Source organism: Gambusia affinis, linkage group LG21 (assembly GCF_019740435.1).
Source record: "Gambusia affinis linkage group LG21, SWU_Gaff_1.0, whole genome shotgun sequence".
NCBI classification, from domain to species: domain Eukaryota; kingdom Metazoa; phylum Chordata; class Actinopteri; order Cyprinodontiformes; family Poeciliidae; genus Gambusia; species Gambusia affinis.
In genome coordinates this window covers 21,202,178-21,223,820 of record NC_057888.1, presented here as the reverse complement: position 1 = coordinate 21,223,820, position 21,643 = coordinate 21,202,178, and the positions used below count along the sequence as shown (strand labels likewise).

Genomic DNA, 21,643 nt, shown 5'->3' with positions numbered 1-21,643 from the left:
GAGGAAGACAATTGTGACGAAAGTGATCAGCACTTACAGGCTTACCATCAGGTCCTGGTGGTCCTTCCCTCCCTTTCTCACCTCTGAAACCCTGTCGCATTAAAAAATATCATGTGATTGGCAGAAATACTCATCGAACACAGCTTTATTTTGCCAGCTACGCTATGAGCTTGCCTTTAGGAACCTACCATTTGCCTGTTGGTCAGTCATTCACTGTTGTTGTATGTTAGTCTAACAACATTTTCAATTAAATCACTGACATTAAGCTTTGGCTAAAATTCTTCTCCATAATTACTATTACTTGATTTTCTTTCTTGGTGTTTTTATGCTAAAGAAATCAAAGCAACATTGTGTGTTCAGAAAGGAAACCCTATATTGGAAAATGCATATTTCTTTACCAATATAGTTGAATAAAGCTGTTCCAGTTACTTCCATTGCCACATCAAAAACATGCGGGCTGTCATAGCATGCCGTTATTTTTTGATATCTGCATTAAACAATGAAATCAAAAACTGAGAAAACTCAACCGCCTGTTTCTTGGCGTAAGTTTGAAAAAGGTACAAATAAGTGTGAGGAATCTGCGTGGGCTGCTCTCATTTTCACTGCATGAACAAAGAATCATCAGGAGAGACTCATTACAGCCGAACCTCATCACAGATCATTAGTGGAAAGCAAAAGAACGCCTTTAAACTTGATAGTTTTATTTTTGTTGCATGATGCACTAAAGCCACATCAACAGCCACTGTACATTTCCCCATTTCCTGGTTTTCATGTGCTGTGGGGTTTTTTTGTTTTGTTTTGTTTTTTTTTTGTTTGTTTTTTGGGGGTGGGAGGGAGTTCTGCCCGTTTTCATACAGCACACAACAGAAAATTAGCATCCACCATATATGCTTCATGATGTGGGGAGACTATAATTGCTTAATCAAAAAAGTGGAAAAGAAACAGCACTCTCAGAGCCTGATCTCTTTGTTTATACAGCCTACACACGCACACATGCCCATTTGATTTCGTTAGAAGGGTAAATGTGGGGTCATTCATCAAGCGCCTCTGTATTTGTTTGTGTATTACCATGCGTCCCGGTGGGCCACGCTGCCCTGGTGGGCCGAGTGCACAGTTGCAGTCTTCTTCTTCTTGTTCAACGGTGGCTGTTCGATTCAGCGGACACTGGAGGACAAGGAAACGTTCAGACAAATCCGCTGCATTTCAGCGGCTAAGCATTCTGACACTCTTGCTCTTGAAATGTCTTTGTTGGAAATTTGATGAAAGTTTTTAATCATCATATTTTACAAGTGTAAATACCCATTTTGATCTTTTAATTATTTATTCAAAGGTGCCATTCTGTAGAGTGATAATACAAAAGTCCCAGATTTAAAGGCAGCACATAATCACCTTTTCCCACAATTAAAATAGGATTCATTTTTATTTTTTGGTCATTTATTTAAACCTTTCTAAATGTAAGTCAAGAAAGAAAGAAAAAAATTAGCAGTGAAATAGATAAACATCCCTGCCAATGACAAGAACACAAAGTGTAGGAAAAAGCTTATACCTTCACTTTGCTATACATAAAGCATCATCGGAAGAATTGGAGAAAGTTTCTATTACTGCATGTTTTTAAATTAAACTATTGACCACTTTCCATGTTTTCTGGATATTATTTTTGTGCTGCTTCAAATGATTGTGGTAGATCTCCATTTTGTTTTGTCTAATAATATTAGATTTTTATACTGTATCTTTTACTTATTTTCAGCAAATTTTTTTCTGTTTTAAAAATTGTTGGTGCTTTTTTACTTAGTGAATTTGTCTCTTGCGCCACCACTTGAGATTTGAAGTATTATGTGTCTTCCACTCACATGATGTAATTTTATAGCACAATTAAGTATATATATTACCTTTAGTTATAGAAATGTTATAGAGCTTTGGAAATCATAAAGAGCCCGCTGCACTGAACCCCACTGAAATCCTGGTTATTCCACCAAATATTGATTTCTGAACTCTTTCTGAGTTCAAACGTCAGTATAAATAAAAATGAACTTATTTTCTTTGCATTATTTGAGGTCCAAAATGGTTGCCACCGGATGCTCAGAAACATAGCAGATTTTCATTTTTACTTGCTCTTGCTTTTCCTTGTGATTTTTGCAGTGGACAAGTTTTATCATAAAGCTTTCTTATTATTCATTTAAAAAGTATCAATGCCTCCAGCAGCATATACTTCACTCCAATTCTGTGCTGCTAAGTCTCCTTTGATTACATAACCAACAGCCCTAACCTGTAAAAGAATATATTGGGTCAAACAGAAAATTTGTTCTTAACTTGTATTTTTCCAAATAATATGTGCAGAAACCAAGACTTAAATGACCAAAATGGAAATTCGAGGCTTCAGAACAGAAGTCAACAAACCAATAAGTGATGTCACCATAGCGACGTCCAAGTCTCAGTGGTGCTCAGTTATGAAGAAAAGCCCAATTAAAATGCATGAGGAACGGAAAAAAAAAATCTGCCTTACCCTTTCATCATCCTGTGGATAAAAGAAAAAGAGAAAAACACACGCATTTTATATATTCAAACTTCCTGTGTGCAACTTTCATATATTTTAGGGATGAAAATGCCAAAGAAGCTCACCACAGAGTAGATTTCACAAGCAGTTTCTCTCTCGCTCTGGTGAGGATCACAGTACAGACGCAACTTCTGGATCTCCACCTGGACCAGCAGAACAGGAGAAAGACTCAGAGAAAACCAGACTGAGCCAAATAACTGAACGGAGGAACAAAAATTACTGCTTAATAGAAAAGACAAATAAAAATGATACGTGGTTAGGCCTGTCACAATAACAAATGTTGCTGTACGTTAAATAGTCCCTGAAATAAACAATACAATTTGTTGTTTTGAGAAAATTTTCAAGTAATATATTGATAATTTCGTAATACTGTAAGTTCAGACTCTCTGCGACCAACAAACTTAGACTTTTTACAGAAAACCTAAAACAGGAACTAAATATCCAGGATACAACACAGTGGCCAGAAGCAGTAATTAAAACAGGAATGAAAACCACACAAAACCCAAACGGATGAATCATGAAGTCTCTGTAAACTGTCAAGTGGGCCAAAATCAGACAAGAGGATTATTGGTATAAAATTGTGCTTTTTTTAAATTGCAAATCCAAAAATTATAAATGATTTTGCACATTTGCTGTATGAAAAAAAGGCATTTGCTTTTCTAATGTTTTTGGGGCACAATTGAACAAATTTATTTCCGGGTATAACAACAGTAAAAATCTTTGGTCAAATGTTCTTCTACTTACTATAAAACTTTGTTTGTAAAACAAGGAATACTGACTGTAAGAAAATGATGTTGGAAATAATAAAAAGTCTCCGTCTTCTTGAAGCAGCTATGCTGATGGGTCAAATCACTTTTGATTCAATTTTGAAACAGTTGGGGTCCGCACAAAGTCCAACAAAGGGCCAATATCCTTCAATGGGATTTAAAGTTAATTAGAATTTGTCGCATACCGGCACAGTGATCTGTGACGCTCGCTTCTTAGCAATCTGCGTCTTTCCGTTGATGTAAATGGGCTCCACGGGCTTCAGCGTGATCTCTTGGATCAGTTCGTCGTCGAGGAAACTGATGACATGCTGAGGGCTCACCAGAATCTTCAGCTGGTGCCATTTCCCATCATACAGCGTCTGTGAAAGAATAGGAGTCAGACCAGTACCGCCATTATTTCAAAATTATCCCTTATGGCGCATTAAAGGTGTATAAACCGAGCAGCTGAAACGCAGCTTTGTACGGCCATCTGCTCATTAACACAGTCGAATGTGGAAACATTTTGGTTTGTGTTCATTTTTCTTTCACTCAGCCTTCCGTTGGCTGTCCGTCTGTTGGCTGTGTGCACATGGGTTTCATCTCATGTAATTTTGCTCACAAATCCACAAACATGTATTCCCAAAATGATCCGCAAATAGCGAGCCATTAGGAGTGAAAAAGTTCTTCCTTTTTCCATCACAAACCATTTTTAAAACGCAGAGAGCAAGGAAAAAACAGAGTCTCTGTTGTTTCAATGGATTATAAGCCACCATTTCCACAGTGACTAATGACAGGCTTCTCCATTGTGTCTCACAAAAACAAAATTAGATCCAACATGAGCAAATACAAACAGCGTATGAGTGCCACCGTTTTCCTCACCTCACTCTGAGGTGTGGGAGTGCCGGGTTGGAAAAAAATCAACCTTTAGCAGGCCTTTCATAAACAGAGTCACGCTCCCACTGCTGCACAGCCGCAGACCTCTTTCCACTGCGGAAGTGGTCCAGGAGACGAAACATTTTCTTTAAGCATCTTCCCAGCTGCTGTCACATCCCATCTTCCCCGGTTCAATGGAGGATTTAAAATAGCAGCACAACGTGTGTAAATAACTGATATTTTTACCTTTCTGGAAGTCGGACCCGGGAGGCTTGTTTATAGCAGGTACAGGGAAGGAAGATTGAACTTTGGAGAAACCGCTTTCTGACACAACATGTTTTCTTGAACAGTAGAGCAGCACATTAGATTCTGCAGAGCCATTTTAGACAAACACACTTTTTATACTTTGTGAAATGTCTCTTGTTCTACCTCTTGAGATTTAAAGGGGCAGTATTATGTGTTTTCCTGTCACATAGTGTAATTTTATAGCACAATCAAGTATACATGTTGCCTTCAGTTACAGAAATGCCATATATATTAAAACTGACTTAAAAGAAATTTGACTATGTAATTTACGCTTTGAATTTGGGCCTCTGTTGCTTTAAGAAACTCCTGCATACAGCAAGTCTTCACAACATGGCTCCTGCATTAACCAATTAGCAATTTTTTGATCAGCATCGCTCTGACAAGTAGCTCCTCCAATGAACTCAGCAGATGTGCAGTTCCACCAGGTGTTTGCTATTTGCTGTTGGCTAGTCTGAGGAAGTACAGGAGCGCTGCTCTGTGAGGTTGAAGCTTAGAAACTGCGGCTCAGTGGAGGAGCTTCGTCTCAAAGGAGGGCCAAAGTTCACCCAGACTAACAGAAATTAATCACAGCAACTGTGTCACCATCTTTCTGCAGTCATAGCTACTGATATCCAAACTTGATGTGCCTTTCAAATTAGCATGGGTAGATAGCTTAATGAAATGGGTTTCCATGACCTAGTAGCTGCATCCTAGCCTTACACTACTAACTAAAGCTCCAGATGTAGTGATGTAAAATTTACGGCTACTGGACTCCAGAACAATGTCAAACCATCCCTGCATCTGGTTTTCTAAGAGTCAGTACGGGTTTAGCAGAAAACAGGTGGACAATACTTAACAGACTGCATTATTTCAAAGGCAAAGCATGGTGTAAAGAGAATTATGATGTGGGGTTGTTGTTTTTTCTATGGAGTTGGGCTTGGTCGCTTAGTCACATGAAAGTTCTAATGCTTCCACACGCCAATAGACTTTGGTCAGTTTTCTGACATCAACCAGATAGAGCACCTTCGGAGTGAATTGGAGCAGAGTCTGCAAACCACCAGGCCTTTCTGTCCAACATCAGTGTCTGAGTACGAAAACATATTTTTGGAAGAACAGCCAAAACTTCCTGTCAACACACCTGTAATAACGTTGTGGAAAACCTTATTGGAAGAGTTGGAGCTGTTACAGCTGCGATGAGAGGAGGTATTAATGGGATGTCGCTTATGTTCGTTCGTGTGAGGGAAAACAAACAAAATCTTTTGGCTGTATAGTGCGTGGTGTTTCTCTCCCCCTGAGGAGCTTAAATTGCTGAGTCAGCGTATGCTGTTGTATTTGCTAAATCTACAAGCTCTGCAAGTTTTGGATCTGATAAAAGTTTTGTCCAAGGGATGGTGTTTGACTCCCCAAACAAATTGAGCACAGCTGGAAGTGATTTTTCTGAAGATTTAGAACATCTGATGTTGTGCAGGCAGCTCTTAGACCTCCTTATTAGACTTGCTCACACATTTTCTCTTGTTGGAAGTCAGAAAGACAATCATTGGATTTCTGCATTAAAAGCATTCATAAAGTGTGAGCGACCAAGTCAAACCCCCAGCAAGAATGGTACAATTTGGATGTATTTTTAGTATTTGAAGATAAAAACAGATTTTTTTTAATGAATAGGCCAGTGTACTAAACAGTGTACTTTATATAACACTCAGAACCATTATATAATAATATACTATTTTGTGAATTTAAGCAATGTTCAAGTATTTGGAAAGGATGACATAATAGTCAATTTCTTTGGGAATAATTGGCTTGGAGAAGAATTCAAATTATCATCCATCACTTCATACTTTATATATCAGAATACCAACTAATGTTTTGTAATTTGCATTAGCAGAATTTTTTTTTAGAGAATAAAGCACCAAAACTGGCCCCTGTTCAGGGGCCCACATCTTTCCGGCTCTGAAAAGGACAAATATTGGTGTGAACAATGTTCAAAATATTATAAATAACTGCTTAGATTATTAATTCTGGATTGCCATCTGGTTAAATAAATATTAAATGATTAAAAGATTATCATTTAATAATAATCTTAAAAGATCAAAAGCTCATTATTAAAGGTTCATAAGGTAATTTAGGCCTGAGGACAACAGGCCTCAGTTATGGTCAAAGGAACCATAACTGATTTAATTAGCCATTCGCAGTTCCACTGTACCACCCGTGTGTACTTAGACTTTCATGGCTTAATCTTTGAGACAAGCATGTGCTACTGGCAGGATCAACCAGGTAGACCCCCAGGTGAGCGTGCGTGCGTCGCCGCTGCGGATCGGGTTGCTGTATGTTAGGTTGGAATCCTAACATACAGCAATGGAGGATTAGACGTGAACTAGATATTGTGGATTTCATTAGAAAATATTTATTTGAGTCTTTAAAAGACATGACGTGGACTTGGAAAAAATCAATTGTGAACATCTCCATAAGAACCACCTGCTCAGACTATCACTCTGTTAACCCAATTTATTCTCAGCATCTGGAGAATCTACAACCAAGTCATTTAAATATAAATCACTAAATTGTTTTCAAAATAACATTCATATCCATTCATTCTTCCTGATTTAACGCACGGTGCTCATGTAATACGCTCTTTATACCTACCTTGAAGCCTTTTTTAAAGATGGCTTTTTGCTCTACTTCTGTCACACTGGTGGTGGTGAAGATGACAGACTGATCTTTTCCGTTGAGCGTCACCGCAGCTTGGATTTCCTTACTCTTGGACACAATCCTCCAAAGGTCAAAGATCGACTGGCTAGAGTTCCCCTTCAGACGTACAGTGGCCACAAATACGTATGAAGGTGGAAGACCTTCTGGGAAAATTTCTCTATGAAGAAATGGGTTAAAGATAATTAAATTGTTACATGATTAATTAAATAAAAAGGTGATTTAAACGTCTTGGTACCTGGTGTTCTCGGTAATGTCTGTGGAGGAAGTGAGAGCGTAGGCTGCCTCTGAAGCAAGAGAGCCAGAAATCTTCTTGGCCTTCTTCTGAATGTTCATGCCCAACATCAGCTCAAAGCCCTTCTCATCACGAGAGGCCACTGGGATCCTTGTGGGGCAAACCGATTCTGAAGAGACAAGTTATTCATAAGTGGAACAAATTGAAATAGTTACAACCACCAGCATGTTGTCTTTTTGAAAGGCTAGCTAGTGTGTGCTAGCTAGTTAGCATGACAAGAGTAGAGTTCCCACCATTTCTACAATAATAATGTAGTTGTAGCCAAAAGTAGAATAAAACCATGCAACTTAAACTTGTCAAATTTGCTTACTGAAGGGCATGGCTGTTCACTATAGTAGAGTTTTACAGATTTGTTTTGGTTTAACTAAGGGCTCAATAGAGCAAACTGTGACATGATTACCTAGTATCTACTAGCTAGTTAGCATGACAAGAGTAGAGTTCACACCATTTCTACAATAATAAATTATTTGTAACCGAGAATAGGGTAAAACTTGTCAAATGTTAAAAAGAAGAAAATGTGCAACTTCAACTTGTCAAATTAGCTTGTTTAACATTATATTGAAGGACAAGCCTGTCCATCACCATGATAGAGTTTTACAGATTTGCTTTGGTTTAGTTTAGAGCTAAACATAAACTGAATAAATAGTATCATTACAACAATATTCTCATGGTATTTTGACTTTACTGTTGTAAAGCTTTATTCTCGTAATTGAAATAAAAAGTATCCTTAACCAGGTCTTGTCCATAGTTTCCTCATCTTGTTGGCATTAGACGTTGGTCTACATTTGTTACTAAATAATGTTTAATACTAAACAAGTTACATTTGGCTTCCAGTTATTTTTTTACATTTAATACAACCAATAGATGTTTGACAGTTATATTTTAATAATGTTGATATTATTGCCACCTACTGCCCTGAAATGGGTATTACATTTTTTATTCTGGATCGTCATCTTGACAAAAGAGTGTTTCTTTAAAGAAAGGGAAAATATTAAAGAAAAAAACACACACATACACATGTTTACACTGAAATTTTGATGCTGCTTGAAAAAATGCCCTTAACTCTTACAAATCTGAATATCAAAAAGACCAATTACATTCTACTAATAAAGCAATGCACTTCAAATAACTTAATTTGCTGACCTTCACATAGTTTCTGCTCCATTGAGTCTCGGATCCGGTCGATGTTGGTGTAATCTTGGGCATACAGGACATATGTAGATGACGGCTTATTGGCAATAGAAATCAGTTCTGAGGTGGTGATCTCGCTGCCAACTCCCACTGCAAACATCGTAATACCCTGAGCTCGAGCCTCCGTGCTTGCATCCACCTGAGGGAGAAAATGTAAAAACGACGAAGATAACCACTTCAGATAATTTTCCGAGTCATTTAATATGTTCATAAAAGGAGGTAGGACTGCATTTACCACATCATCCTGAGATTTTCCATCTGTGACAACCACCGCTATACGGTTCTTGACCTGGCTGACCCGCTGAGAGGCAGAGAACACATGATCCACTGCAAATTTGATGGCCCTGCCAGTCTGCAGAAACAATCAGAAAATACTTTTAAAGCAACTTAGTTTACCAATAAAATGCAAAAAAAAAAAAAAAGAAAGAAATGTGTTTATGAGCCAGTTCCACATGGACTTTACTGTACAACCAATTTATATTGCTAAAATATTAACATTTTATGTAATACAGCAAGAAAAAGTGGTGCATAAAGTTAATAAGGCATTGAGATAATTTGTGGTTTTCAGTTTTTTGTGTTTAAAAATATTAAATGTGTGGGATGTGGCACTTTGCAGAAAAATAATTTCCAATTGATCCTAGTTATCAAACAATACAGTGTGACCAATTCATTATCCAAAGTATTTATCTGTTTGTTGTAGAATACAGACTGTATACAAATACACACCGTGCTGTAAGATGTTTAAATCTCAAACATTGTAAAAACATATGACTACCTCAAGTTGGCTTGTCACATAAAACTCCAAATATTTGTGGTTCAATGTAAAATTTAATCAAGGAGAGTGTTTTGCACCTTAGGCATTGATTTTCTGTTTCACTAAACTGTCAGCAGACTAGAACAATATCAACTTGCTAAGCTCAAAATCCTATTTGTCCATTTATAGGAAGTTTGTTAAAGTTAAAAAAAAAACCTTTTTACTTTTCTGTTTGTTTTTTGGTTTACTTAGGGACACTGCAGCATAAACTCCTGTCTGAATGGAATTTTTGTTTCCACAACCACTAGCCATTTATGGAGTGTGTGAAGATTCTTGCAATGAGATTCTTTGACCACAATAAAAGACTTGTATATTTTAAAGCTGTGCATACATCTTTACCAGGGATGCCAATGGGATTGGATGGCGCTATAAGTCAGGACACACTTTGCGGTAAAAAACACCCCCTGCTGTTTTACCTGCGTATTCCCTCCCAGGTAGTTGATGTTTTGTATGGCCTGGATGAGTTGTACTCCACTATGGTGCGTCCCCAGGGGTATTTCCAGTCTGGGTGTGTCACTATACTGGACCACAGCCACCTACAGCAGAAACACGTGGAGTTGGGAAGAAGCATCATACACCATGATTTGTCTTTGTAAATTCTCAAAGTAGTCGACTTCTATGGTCTCCACTGGTTTGACGTTAAGAATATGACACTTAGAATTCCAGACAACAACATGAAAAGTGTTTTTACTTTTCATGATGGTGTTACCTGCGTATAATGAAGGCTGATGTCAAACTGGCTGCTGATGTTGATGAGCCATAGCTTGGCGGTTTCAAAGTCATCTGGGCCGACACTCCAAGAACCGTCAACAATGTACACCAGGTCATTTACAGCTGTACTGCACCCTGGGCACACAAAGAAATACATGCAAAAAAAGCGTCCAAATCAATTCAAAGCTTCCTTCATGTCATACTACTTTAGTAGTCCAGTGTGTCTGTTTCTTGAATAGTACAGTGTAACAACTGCATCCATACCGGCTCGGACGTCTTCATTCTCCACAGCTTCTACTGCTGCCAGAAGCAACATCACATTCCATACTGACCACAGCAACATGTTTCTGTGGAGAGGAGTTTGTCTTCTGCTCAATCACAACCTGTTGTAAAAACACAGGTAAAAAAGTATTATAGCAAACACTTTGGTAGAGCACAAATTGACATGCACTTTGAAGTTCATCCTCATACGTTTTGTTAAATCCTAACAAAACTTATGTATTATTATGTATTATACAGCTGTATTATTTCGCTTGTGAGATGTTTCCCCTCTTGTCCAAAAGGGTTCTTCAGTTCTGAACATGGTTGAAAGTAACAGGCTTACAAATTGTGGTCTGAACAACCACATCATTAGGGACATTAAGGTCATTTAAAGGTTCAATTCAGACATACGAGTCCTGGCTGTACCCTTTGTTCGGCTTAGTGTTTGAGTTGTTGCTGCTTGATGATTCCAACGTGTCCCAAATGATACCATGTTAGTTATTTTGGTCACATGTCCCAAGGGAGATGAGTCGAGGCTGCAGAGGAGGAGTTAGAAAGATGAAATCTCAGTTGCTTAGTGTTGGTTTTTCATAGCTAATATAGATGTTTTATTCACAAACACGGAGAAGCGGGATTTGGCTTCTATGCTCTACAAATCTGGAACAAACTTCCAGAAAACTGCAAAACAGCTGAAACACTGAGTTCCTTTAAATCAAGTGTAAAACCCCACCTGGTCAGAGTTGCTTTTGAACCATAATAAATGGAACTTATTTGATGTGATTCTAACAAAGGCACTTTACAAAATGTCATGTCTGTTAACAGTTTCACAATTGGTGACTGTATGATCTGTTTATGCTGTTTTTATGGTTTTAACATGAAAAAGACTTTGAACCGTTGACAAAATGTGCCATACAAATAAGATTGATTGATTGATTGATTGATTGATTGATTGATTGATTGATTGATTGATTGATTGATTGATTGATTGATTGATTGATTGATTGATTGATTGATTGATTGATTGATTGATTGATTGATTGATTGATTGATTGATTGATTGATTGATTGATTTCTATCCCAAACCACCTATGAAAATGTGAATACCGCTGTCTCCCTTGACTTTGACAGCCGCTGACTGTTGACCCGACGTTTTTGTTGTTCTTTCTTGAGTCATCCACTTCTGTTTAGTTTGTCCAATGTAGAGGTCTGAGCTGGACTCAATGTACCTTTCCACGGGGCTTGTGTTGAGTTGTTTCATCCTTGGGATGAGCCAGTTTCTGTCTAAGACTGTTGTTGGGTGTCTTGACTGAGCTAATAGAATAACTGAGTAAGAGAGAACAAACTGAGGCACTTAGAGAGCCTGCAACAGAAGCATAATGAAGCTGAAAATATACCCATAAATATCCATAAATCACAAAAATAAATTATTTTGACCTTTCAATTTTTTTCCCTCTCTGAAGTCAAAGTAGGTTATTGTTCACAGGACTTGAGATGAAGCCAGCAGAAGAATAAACATGAATTGATGCCTTCTTGCCTTCCCTGGCATCATATTCATAAAGTGACATATAAAACTGCCTTTGATATGCTTGTCACATTTTTTTTAATTATACAACAAACTAGAAATATAACTGTTTTCATTTTGCCGCTTGTAGACACCTGCAGCGGCACCTGTGCTCTTCTTCCATGGCAACTGTACAGGAAGAAATGTGGTTTTAGCAGTCTGTGTCTGCAGATGTTCCAGAAGAGGCTGAATGAGGCTCTTCGTGTTTTTAACAACATGTGTTTCTGGACACAGATCAGTGCCCTCATAACCAAACTCTGCTGTAATCATGAGTTAACACATACACTATAAAATATATGGCCTGAGCATCCAGACCTCCTTGTAAAATGGTCAGTCTTTTCTTCCTTGCCGTCCACCCTTTTTTAAACTGCTTCCATGACTTTTCGACCTGTTCCATCTGGTGCGCACACAGCGCAGCAGAGCGTTTATTGCACGGCTCTTTCCATGTTCATTTCTTCAGAGGACACACGGTTCCGCCGACCGCAAAGCACCGGCCAAAGAAAATAACAGTGCGGGCGTCGCGCTGGACAGGGAAGGCACAAACACAAACAAGGCCGCGAGGGCTGCAGGGAACCCAACGCCAACGAGCTGACGAGAGTTGGAACCCAGTAATCCCTGTTGTGTGTCCACCCTGCCATGTGCTGCTAAAGAAAAACGCACACCGCGTCAAGACACATCTGAGATTTTTTACGAGCTGAAAAAAAAGTCTAAATTTGACGCTGTTATGTTCTTTTACGAAGGACATTGGATCTAAAACAGTATGTCCCTCTCCCTGTAAAAAATGGGAAAAAATGGAAAGCTTTGATTTCAATCTTTTTCACACGAGCCAACTTGAAAACAAACAAAACCAACAAAAGGATTTGTTAGTATGTCAGTAAAATTGTGAAATTCTCTCTTACTGTTTTTACGTTGGGTTGATTCCATTGATTATTTTCTAAAGAAGCTAAAAATCTATTAGATCTTATGTTTAATGTGTGTTACTTGTGTGTTTTGTGAAGTACTTTCTGATTTTGCCTGTTAAATGTGATATATAAGGAAAATTTTACTTCCTAAAAGAAAATGCTGGGTGGAAACAAAATAATTTTAAAGTGCGCAACAGCTTGGTTCATGCAAACAATTTTCATTCAGTTTTAGAGCCCAGTGTTCTTCGGTAGGCGTCAATCAGCATCATCTATCTGTCCATCTATCTCAGATGTTTTGTTGTGACTTAGTAATACTGACTCTACCTTGCAAAACTTTTTCAAATTTATCAGATTATGAGGACATTCCCACAGATTTTCTGACTTCTTTTCCTTTAAAGTGATTCTCTTGTTGACTTTTTAAGGCAAACTCTGACTTATCACAAACCTAGAAAATAGAAACCCCTCTTCCTCTTCAGATTTCTCGCAGACACCTAAATGGTTGAGCCGAAGTGATGGAATTGGTTCTCATGGTCACAGTTGCGTGACAAAAATCGTCTCCTTTTGTTCTCAGACTCGTGTCGTCCACCTCTTCTTATTCCTCTTATTGCTCCTCTCTGAATGCGAACCCATTGTGTGACTGACTGAATTCTGTGAGTGTGTTCGTTTGTGTGGAAAACAGCTCAGCTCAACTTCCAAAAGTTGGTTTTTCAGCAAACTTTGGTCCAACTATGATGGGTTCTTAGAGGTGTGGGATCAAATATGACCCTATTCCTTGATCAAAAATCTAATTTCCTTCTGTTCAAAAACGACCCCTGAGCATCCTGTCTTTAGGTGGCTATGGTGTCATCCCAAGTGATCCTCAGTGTTGTTCTGGTGCCTAATAGGATTTTGTCCACAAAGCTCAACCTTGTTTTTGTCTGACCACAACATATTGGCCCACAATGATTTGGAAGTCTGAATAATTTCATTTGAATTAAAGACTTTTGTCTTTTGATCTCACTCCTTAGTCAACACATACAATACATGTAGGACCAGCAAACTGCTGATCAGTCCATCAGCAACCTCTTACTTGGCCTCTTCAGACCTACGTAAGCAAGCTTAAAATGTCACCTCTGTAATAATTTTATCATTACTTTAGAATAAAATCCTTATTTTACAGCAACTGGTCCGTCACACACTCTGGTGCTGTAAAGAGAAGGGAAAAAAACTAGAGAAACATTGAGCCTGTTTATGGTATGCTGATCTCTATTTAAAGCATCAAAAACTCCACACACACACACACACACACACACACATACACACACCCCTCACTCCAATATCCACCTTTCTGACTCCAGCGCGGTGCCTCAGACCTTCATTATTCATTAGGGGCACATATGTGTGGCTAGGTGGCTTCTGAAACGGGATTCCTCCAAAACCCAACCCGACATCTGGAAAACCATGAAGTGCAGCACGCTGACCACATCAGCTGCCTCTGCCGGCTCTGCAGGATCACACAGCATTCCTTATGTGCAGATGCTGTTGGGGTTGCTGTCCACCATTACGATAAAAAAAAAAAAAGAAAGAAACACGGACTAAAATTAGCTGTTCTGGAATTGCTGTGCACATTTACTGGCTTGTTTGGCTGTATGGAGTGCTTAAATGTACCTGTGCTTGCTTATTGCAAAACTTGAGTTCATTTCGCAAAATTTCATCTTCAAAAAACCAGGAAACAAGTAAAAGGATGGACAGGACAGAACTGCACACATACACACACACACACACCCACGCCCACACAAAGACCTTGGGGTACATATATGGCAATCCTGTAAGAAACTTTGTTAGATGAGGTAAAACCCTCTGGAGTGAAGTAACTTGAAACATCTAGCCCAGCTGTCAACCTGTGGCTCCAGAGCCATAAGCAACTCTGTTCACCTTCCACAATGGCTCTAAGTAACAAGGTTTTTTTGTTTGTTTTTTTTTTTAATTAAGACTCATCTAATATTTTAAAATATAGACATAATAACAAAATGCCCACAACATCCCATTCATCTTCCTTTTGCCAAAGGTGTGCTTTTGTTTATTTGAAATCCAGAAAATTGTAATTTAATGGTCGTTCTTTAAGAACATCAATGTATTTCCTGTAGTAAATATTTATCAAAATTATAAATCATCAAATCATGTAACATTAATGGCTCTAAATAAGTTTGTTTTTTTTTTCTGGACTGAAGGCAAAAATGGCTCTTTGGATTGTAAAGGTTGCAGACCCCTGATCTAATCAAAGCTACAAGAATGGTTTAGATCAGAGGTTTCCAAAGTAGGGCCTGAGGGCCATTTGTGACCCCTAGATAGATTTTGTGAGACACACAACTCCAGTACAAGAATGAAAAAAAGTTCAAGAATGACACAAAAAAAAATTGGCCCATCAGTATTGTTGGTTGATGCAAATACATTCTCATTTTATTTTTAATCTGGGCAAACGTTTTTTTTGCAACAAATTCAAGTCTTCCTACAGTGAAAAATGGTAGGAACAACCAGGGCAGAATTTAGCAGAACAAGAGCCCATGACTTAGAGCCTGTTATGGTGCTCAAAAAAAATATTAAATTATGACAAATAAACAAATCTTTCACTCAAAAAAATTGCACAACATTGATAAGAAAGGCCTAACCATTAGGGTAGGTGTCAACAGCTGGATGGTTGATTTAAAATGTCTGGCATTTTGGAATGTTGCTCTCAAAATGATGTGATGTAGCTTCAAAATTTTCCAATATTTGAGTGTTGCTTAAAATAATAAAAGTCCAGCAATATTTAAACTACACACTATATATGAGTTTAATATGTGGTCAAAGTGCACAAAAAAAATAAAAACTTGAGGGCCCTGAGCTGTTGCCCCTATAAACTCGATCTAAAGTCTGGCCCCGGTTTCTACACAGTATTTACCTTTATTAACCAGGCATTTTGCATTATCTTTGAGTTCATAAATGCATCTATCCAATTTCTTTTAGTCAAAACCAGACTTTGGTGCATCCATATTTGCTTTTTATTCCTGTATTAAACTCGGCTAAATACAGCAACCTTCGTCAAAGGAAGCATAACCCAAAATACTGTTGTTGACAATAGATTACAAATGTTTCCTCTTTTCTTTTTTAAATTTACCTCAAAGCAATCTGCAAACTGGATGCCTTAATTTTACTGCAGCAAACATTGCTCTAAAAATTAGCTTGACATACCTTTATAACAAAAACAATTTGACAACTTTAATTGTTTAATAAAAATATTAAATGCTCAGCTTGTTGTTGAGCAGATAAAAAAAAATTACAATGTAAAGTTTTGTTACTTTTGATTTTGTCACACATCAGAAAACAATTGGACACCCCTGGTTTAAATGAGGGATGCACAATAAATCGGTATTAACATCGTTATCAGCCAATGTTAGCATATTAACATATCTGTATCGGTTCGATAAGTAAAAATGTGTTGATATTAATAGCTGATGCTTCTTACTGTTTGAAGAGCAGAGGTGGTTGGTCATGTGATCTTTGCTTAGTCATGTGACAGTTATGGTGATGCAGGACAGGATTTGTGGGTGTTTATTTGGTCATTTTTTCATGATGTTGAAGGGGTAGAGAAACATGTATAAGTAAACATCGGTTATTGACCATAACAACAACATCCATATTGGATATCGATATTGGCCCAAATGTTTTATATCAGTTCATCCTCAGTTTAGATCAAAGTATATTTATGTGTTATAGTGGTCCAGTCAAAGTCCAATCCAACACATGTTTCCTGTCGAAAGGAGCTCTTTTACAAAGGACAATGAGGGAACAATTTAATCTCTAGTTGTCTAAAGCTGGTAGAAACAGATACCAAAAGACTTACAAATGTAGCGATAGTGAAAAATGGCTCTGCAAAGCATTGGTTCTCTCAAGAAGAATAGAAATCCATGCTACACAAAACCTGCCTCCCATTTCATTATATGTTGGTTTAACAAATAAACCTGTAGGAAAATACATTGAAGGTTTGTAGTTGTAACATGAATTGTACAAAACAAAGGGTAGGGTGTCAATACTTTCACAATGCCCTGAATGTATATACACATATATGACAAATGTCCAGCTCCCTGCCAGAATGAAACTAACATTCAGCCCTGTGTTTCTACAGTTTTGCCCAGTTTGCCACAGTTTACACAGGTATCATTACAAAGACACAGTGGATGTCTCAAGAGGATCCCCAAAAACCACTGAATGACTGATGACTGTACACATTTGAGGATGAGAGAAGACATATGCATATGAACAGACTCTTCCTTATCCACTGACCATGTTAGAAAGTATTCCTGGAGACTTCTCCATCATTTCTGCACATGTTCCCGCTGTAATTAGATGTTATTTCAGGAAACAGATTCAACTACCAGGATAGGTTTTGAGTGCCAAAAGACACAGACAGAAATCGTTGCCTTTTTCTCCAAAAGTCAAAGACTTCTCTGAGCCATAATCATAGCGCTTCATGCACTCTGGTACACAATATATTTAGCTTGTCCTGTTGTCCTGGTTGCTGCTGGAATCCTATGGCCGAACATAAACTCTAAACGTAGAAAAGTCTCATTCGAAAGTAGACAAAAATGACACATTTGAGGAGTTCATCGAAGCACCACCATACCCAAACATTGTTTCTAAAAGCTGAATGGAAAGACATCCATTGCATGGAGTCCACAAGGTAATACACCAACGTATCACGGGGCCTTACCTTCTCTCTTCCAGCTGCTGGAAGCCAGTGATGAATGCCACTGTGGAAGCAGAAGGTGAAAAGAAAGGAGTCCTGACTCGCCAGTGGCAGCCCTCTCTCTGGTTGGCAGAGGGAGCGGTGGGAGTGTCAGGGCCGCCTTTGTAAACTGTGGCGGACTCCACCGCACAAAGTGACACAACATAGACCAGTGTGGATCCAATGTGGAAACCTGCACACGCTCACATGGGACATGTGGAGAAACCACAGTGTGAAAATGACAGAATGTAGAGTATGTGGAGTTCTCAATGTTTAGTGTGGAGGAAAGATGGAAAAGGTTGTTAAGATTTTTCAGTCATCAGCTGGATAAGAAATGATTAGCAGGTAGTCACTCTGGGCTTCTCTATAGAGATAACAGGATCATGTGTGAGGAGTTAACTACTTCAGCAGGAGTTGTGTGATGGCATGTGTCAGTTGTGTGGTTTAGAGTCTTTTCTCTGCAGTTGCTCAGGGGCTGAAGTAAATTACAGGGTTCATAAGCTCTATGGCAAGAGATGAAGAAGAATCAGGACTACATCCTGGATCAGAGTGAATGTCACACTTACTGATTACAAAGAAACAACTTGTTGAAGAAATTAAAAAAAAAAAGTGTACACTTTTGCTACCTGAATGTTGCAAGAGCTAATCCTGCAGTAGATCTCCCATAGGAGAGTCTAACTGCTGTCTGTTGAGTCTGTTGCTCTGATTGTCCGTAGCAACAATAAGCAGTACTTGTTTTCTACCCACGCTTTTTGGCCTCTTTTCCAACGTCAGCTTTTATGGTCCAGGGCTCTGCATAACTGCTGGCCATCAGATTCAGAAGGAACAGCCTCTGGATTTTTCCCAGGTCTTGGAACACCGTAACAGGTCTTTACATTTGCGAATTTGTTGAGGAGAGTTATGGAAGTCTAATTGTCTGCTCCATATATTTTATGGCTGTGGAAAAGGCTTGCAATTGTGCTTTTAGTGGCATTGTGTTGAGTGCCAGTGTTGTTTTTACAAGGCCATCTGGTATAACCAAACCAAGTATTCTGGCTTCAGTGTGTTGAACACAATTCTTTTGGACTATGCACTGGGGAAACGTCCTGTACCCATCCTGTTTATGGTGTTCATGGACGAAATTTCAAGGACATTTCCAGAACTTTTGGGCTAAAAATCCAAGAACTCCAGAACCCATTGGAAGAACCCACCCTCAGGTGTATATGCCTGGGAACACCTTGGAATCTCTCTTTAGGAGTTGCAGTGTCAACGAGAAAAAGAATGTCCGGTACTCCCTCCTGGATGTGTTATCTCTGCAGACAGGCCTCACATCAGTGGAAATTTAATGGTGACAAGAAGCTACCCAGGGTTTCATGCAACCCTGATATGCAGATGTATGAAGTGAAGATACTTAAGGATGTACTTTCTATGGAACACATCTTTTATAAACAGCACAATTCTTATCATGCAGAAACCTGCTAATTCTAAAACTTCATGTTATGAAGTTATGAACCAGTCTCATTCTGTTATGATGACATATATATAATATATATATATATATATATATATATATATATATATATATATATATATATATATATAATAGCAGTGAGGAGGGTTTAAAAAGTCCCGTGCAAGATGTAGAAGCAAATTGTGTATTCTGTGAAATACTTTCTAAATAAATCAAAAGCTTTGAAAGACGAAATCATCCATCTTGGAGGAGACCTGGTGTGTCACTGCCCCCTATTGGAGCATAGTGGTAAAATCAATCTCTCCTCTAATTCAATTTGGGGACGTATATCAATGTTACGTCCACAAAGGGCACAACGTATTTGAGGACAAGAAGGCAAAAATGAGGATTCAAAAAGTAATTTTTATTTCAAAACTCTCTTGACCTTTTCTTTTGGTTCAGCTTCTTTTGATTTCCCGTGAAGGAAAAGAGAGTATTAAATCCTCAATTCCTCGTGTCCCAAAAATAAAAGAAAACAAAAAAAATCCCAAAGTAGAAACAGAAAGTTGGACCTCATGAGCCGATCAAAAAGAATTAAACGGTACAGCAGGGGGCCAACCCTATACAGGGCCGTCGAAGCCCCTGCTAGTACCGGACTACAGGAAAAAAAAAACTACTGCAAAGGAAAAATCGAAAACAGGACAACCGGTCCCACCAGGTCAAAATCACAACGAAAGAAAAAAAAACCGCAAACAAATAAATGGCTAACAAAAATACCGTATGGCAGGCAGGAGACGTGCGCACCGCGGCAGAACGCATCCTCGGTGGTTGGTGGGAGTGGGCGTCGCTCTTTACCTGGCGCAACCCGGCCTATTTATAGGCGGTCCAACAGTGTCACAAATTAACGGGACCAAATTACAAAAAGAAAGAATTATCCAAACTCCAAAGTATATTAAACAACAAAAAAAATCATACAACTAAAGTCAATACAAAACGATCCAAGAGAAAAAACAGACAAAAATAAATACAATGTGCCGAAAGCACATAACAATGAACAAGACCCAATGCTCTTATCTCTCAGTTTTGGGACGAGATTGAGAACTGTCCACGGAGTTAGAATCTAATACACTGAATGTGTATGTTGTTCATGTTTCTTAATGGTTACTGTACCAAATGTTGCATATTATCACCTTCCCAAAATAATGTCTTTGGTCATTTTATGCCAAAAGTGATTTTTTTTTTTTTTTTTTTTTTTTTTTTTAATATCACATTTAACAAAAATGTGTTGTTGTTGTTTTTGTTTTGTTTTTTGTTGGGGGTTTTTGTGTGTGTGTGTGTGGGGGGGGGGGGGGGTGCGGGGGGGCTATATTTTAATAAGGTGACGGTATTCATTATTTTTGGCTTGATTTGACTTTTAATTAACACAACTTTCCACTAGAGGGCAGCATTAACTACAACAAATGACATCCATGAGTTTCAGTAAATTTCCTTGAGTAAAACAAAAGCTAGGTTCTCGTCCACACATTTAACTTGCCTACAGTCCGACTCCATCTTATTTATGATAGCATAATTATCACTTCATACCCATTGAACTTTTTCAGATTTTGTTACCGCAAACTACATGTTTTCCTAAATCTTTGCAAATAAAAACTAAAGTATTAAGAAAATAGCTCACAGAATCATCTTTTCACTCAATTTTGACTACCACCCCTATCCAATTTAAATGCTTCCAGACCCATGCTTAACTTGCAGCTGTGTTAAACTTTTTCTGTTTTCATGTGATGGATTTAGAGGAGCTCTGTGAGATGCTTAACGCTTCAGATCTTCTTTTTTAAAACCTAACTTCTGTTTAAATGTCTCCACATTTTTATTCTCCACATGCTGTGTTCCTTGGACTTTGTGGTGGTGTTTTACCACTAATGTTCTCCTGGCCAAGATTTTCTGCATAAACAAGGAATCTGACTTTGGTTTTTGAGCGGTCACAACATAGATGTCAGCTGCCCTTTTCCTGATACTTTTACAACTCCTGCATGGATAGATGGTCATCTCACTCTTCATTAGAGACTTTCTCCTGCAGACTCAGTATTTCCATCACAACTTGTTGTCCTGACAATTATCTACCAGTACCATTCTCTCAGTGGCCTACTTGATGGAGAACAATAGAATGTGTTCCATTGTCATTTCCTGAAAAACCCATGTTCTTGTGCCATCTTTCACTAATGCAAATGATGTGTCATTTAATCCTGTATTACCAATCTGTAATCTGGATATAGATTTTGTGTTCCTTCTCTTTTATTGTTTGAATGCTGATATAATTTTATTTTTCCCCACCTGTCATAGTCACAATCACTCCAGTCCCACTCCATTCTTAAAACTTTCAAACATTTCAATAATAATAGAAAAAAAAACTGTGAGTTTACTGTACTTCCCTGAGGTCCAACATTCTCATTGAAAACTTTTTCTATACTTATTTCTTTAGGTCGATCGTTTTAAAACATGTATCCATCACACTTTATTTTGTTAACTCCTGCCTTTCTAATTTCATACTCCCAGCATTGCACATCTTGACAAATG

General features: G+C 38.2%; 1 protein-coding gene across 1 annotated transcript in view; it reads right to left on the bottom strand.

Moving 5' to 3' along the window:
• si:dkey-225n22.4 (collagen alpha-1(XXI) chain) overlaps positions 1-17,655 on the bottom strand; it is a 51,750-nt gene extending 34,095 nt beyond the window's left edge. Inside the window, exons 1-13 of the mRNA XM_044103884.1 lie at positions 17,626-17,655; positions 10,437-10,555; positions 10,171-10,307; positions 9,878-9,997; positions 8,883-8,999; positions 8,600-8,786; positions 7,400-7,565; positions 7,099-7,321; positions 3,507-3,680; positions 2,620-2,697; positions 2,504-2,515; positions 1,069-1,164; positions 38-91 (exon numbers count right to left, since the gene is read on the bottom strand). Coding sequence (XP_043959819.1) covers positions 38-91; positions 1,069-1,164; positions 2,504-2,515; positions 2,620-2,697; positions 3,507-3,680; positions 7,099-7,321; positions 7,400-7,565; positions 8,600-8,786; positions 8,883-8,999; positions 9,878-9,997; positions 10,171-10,307; positions 10,437-10,515 — 1,443 coding nt within the window. The 5' untranslated portion in view covers positions 10,516-10,555; positions 17,626-17,655. The remainder of the gene's footprint in view (positions 1-37; positions 92-1,068; positions 1,165-2,503; positions 2,516-2,619; positions 2,698-3,506; positions 3,681-7,098; positions 7,322-7,399; positions 7,566-8,599; positions 8,787-8,882; positions 9,000-9,877; positions 9,998-10,170; positions 10,308-10,436; positions 10,556-17,625) is intronic.
• Between the last annotated feature and the right edge of the window lie 3,988 nt (positions 17,656-21,643).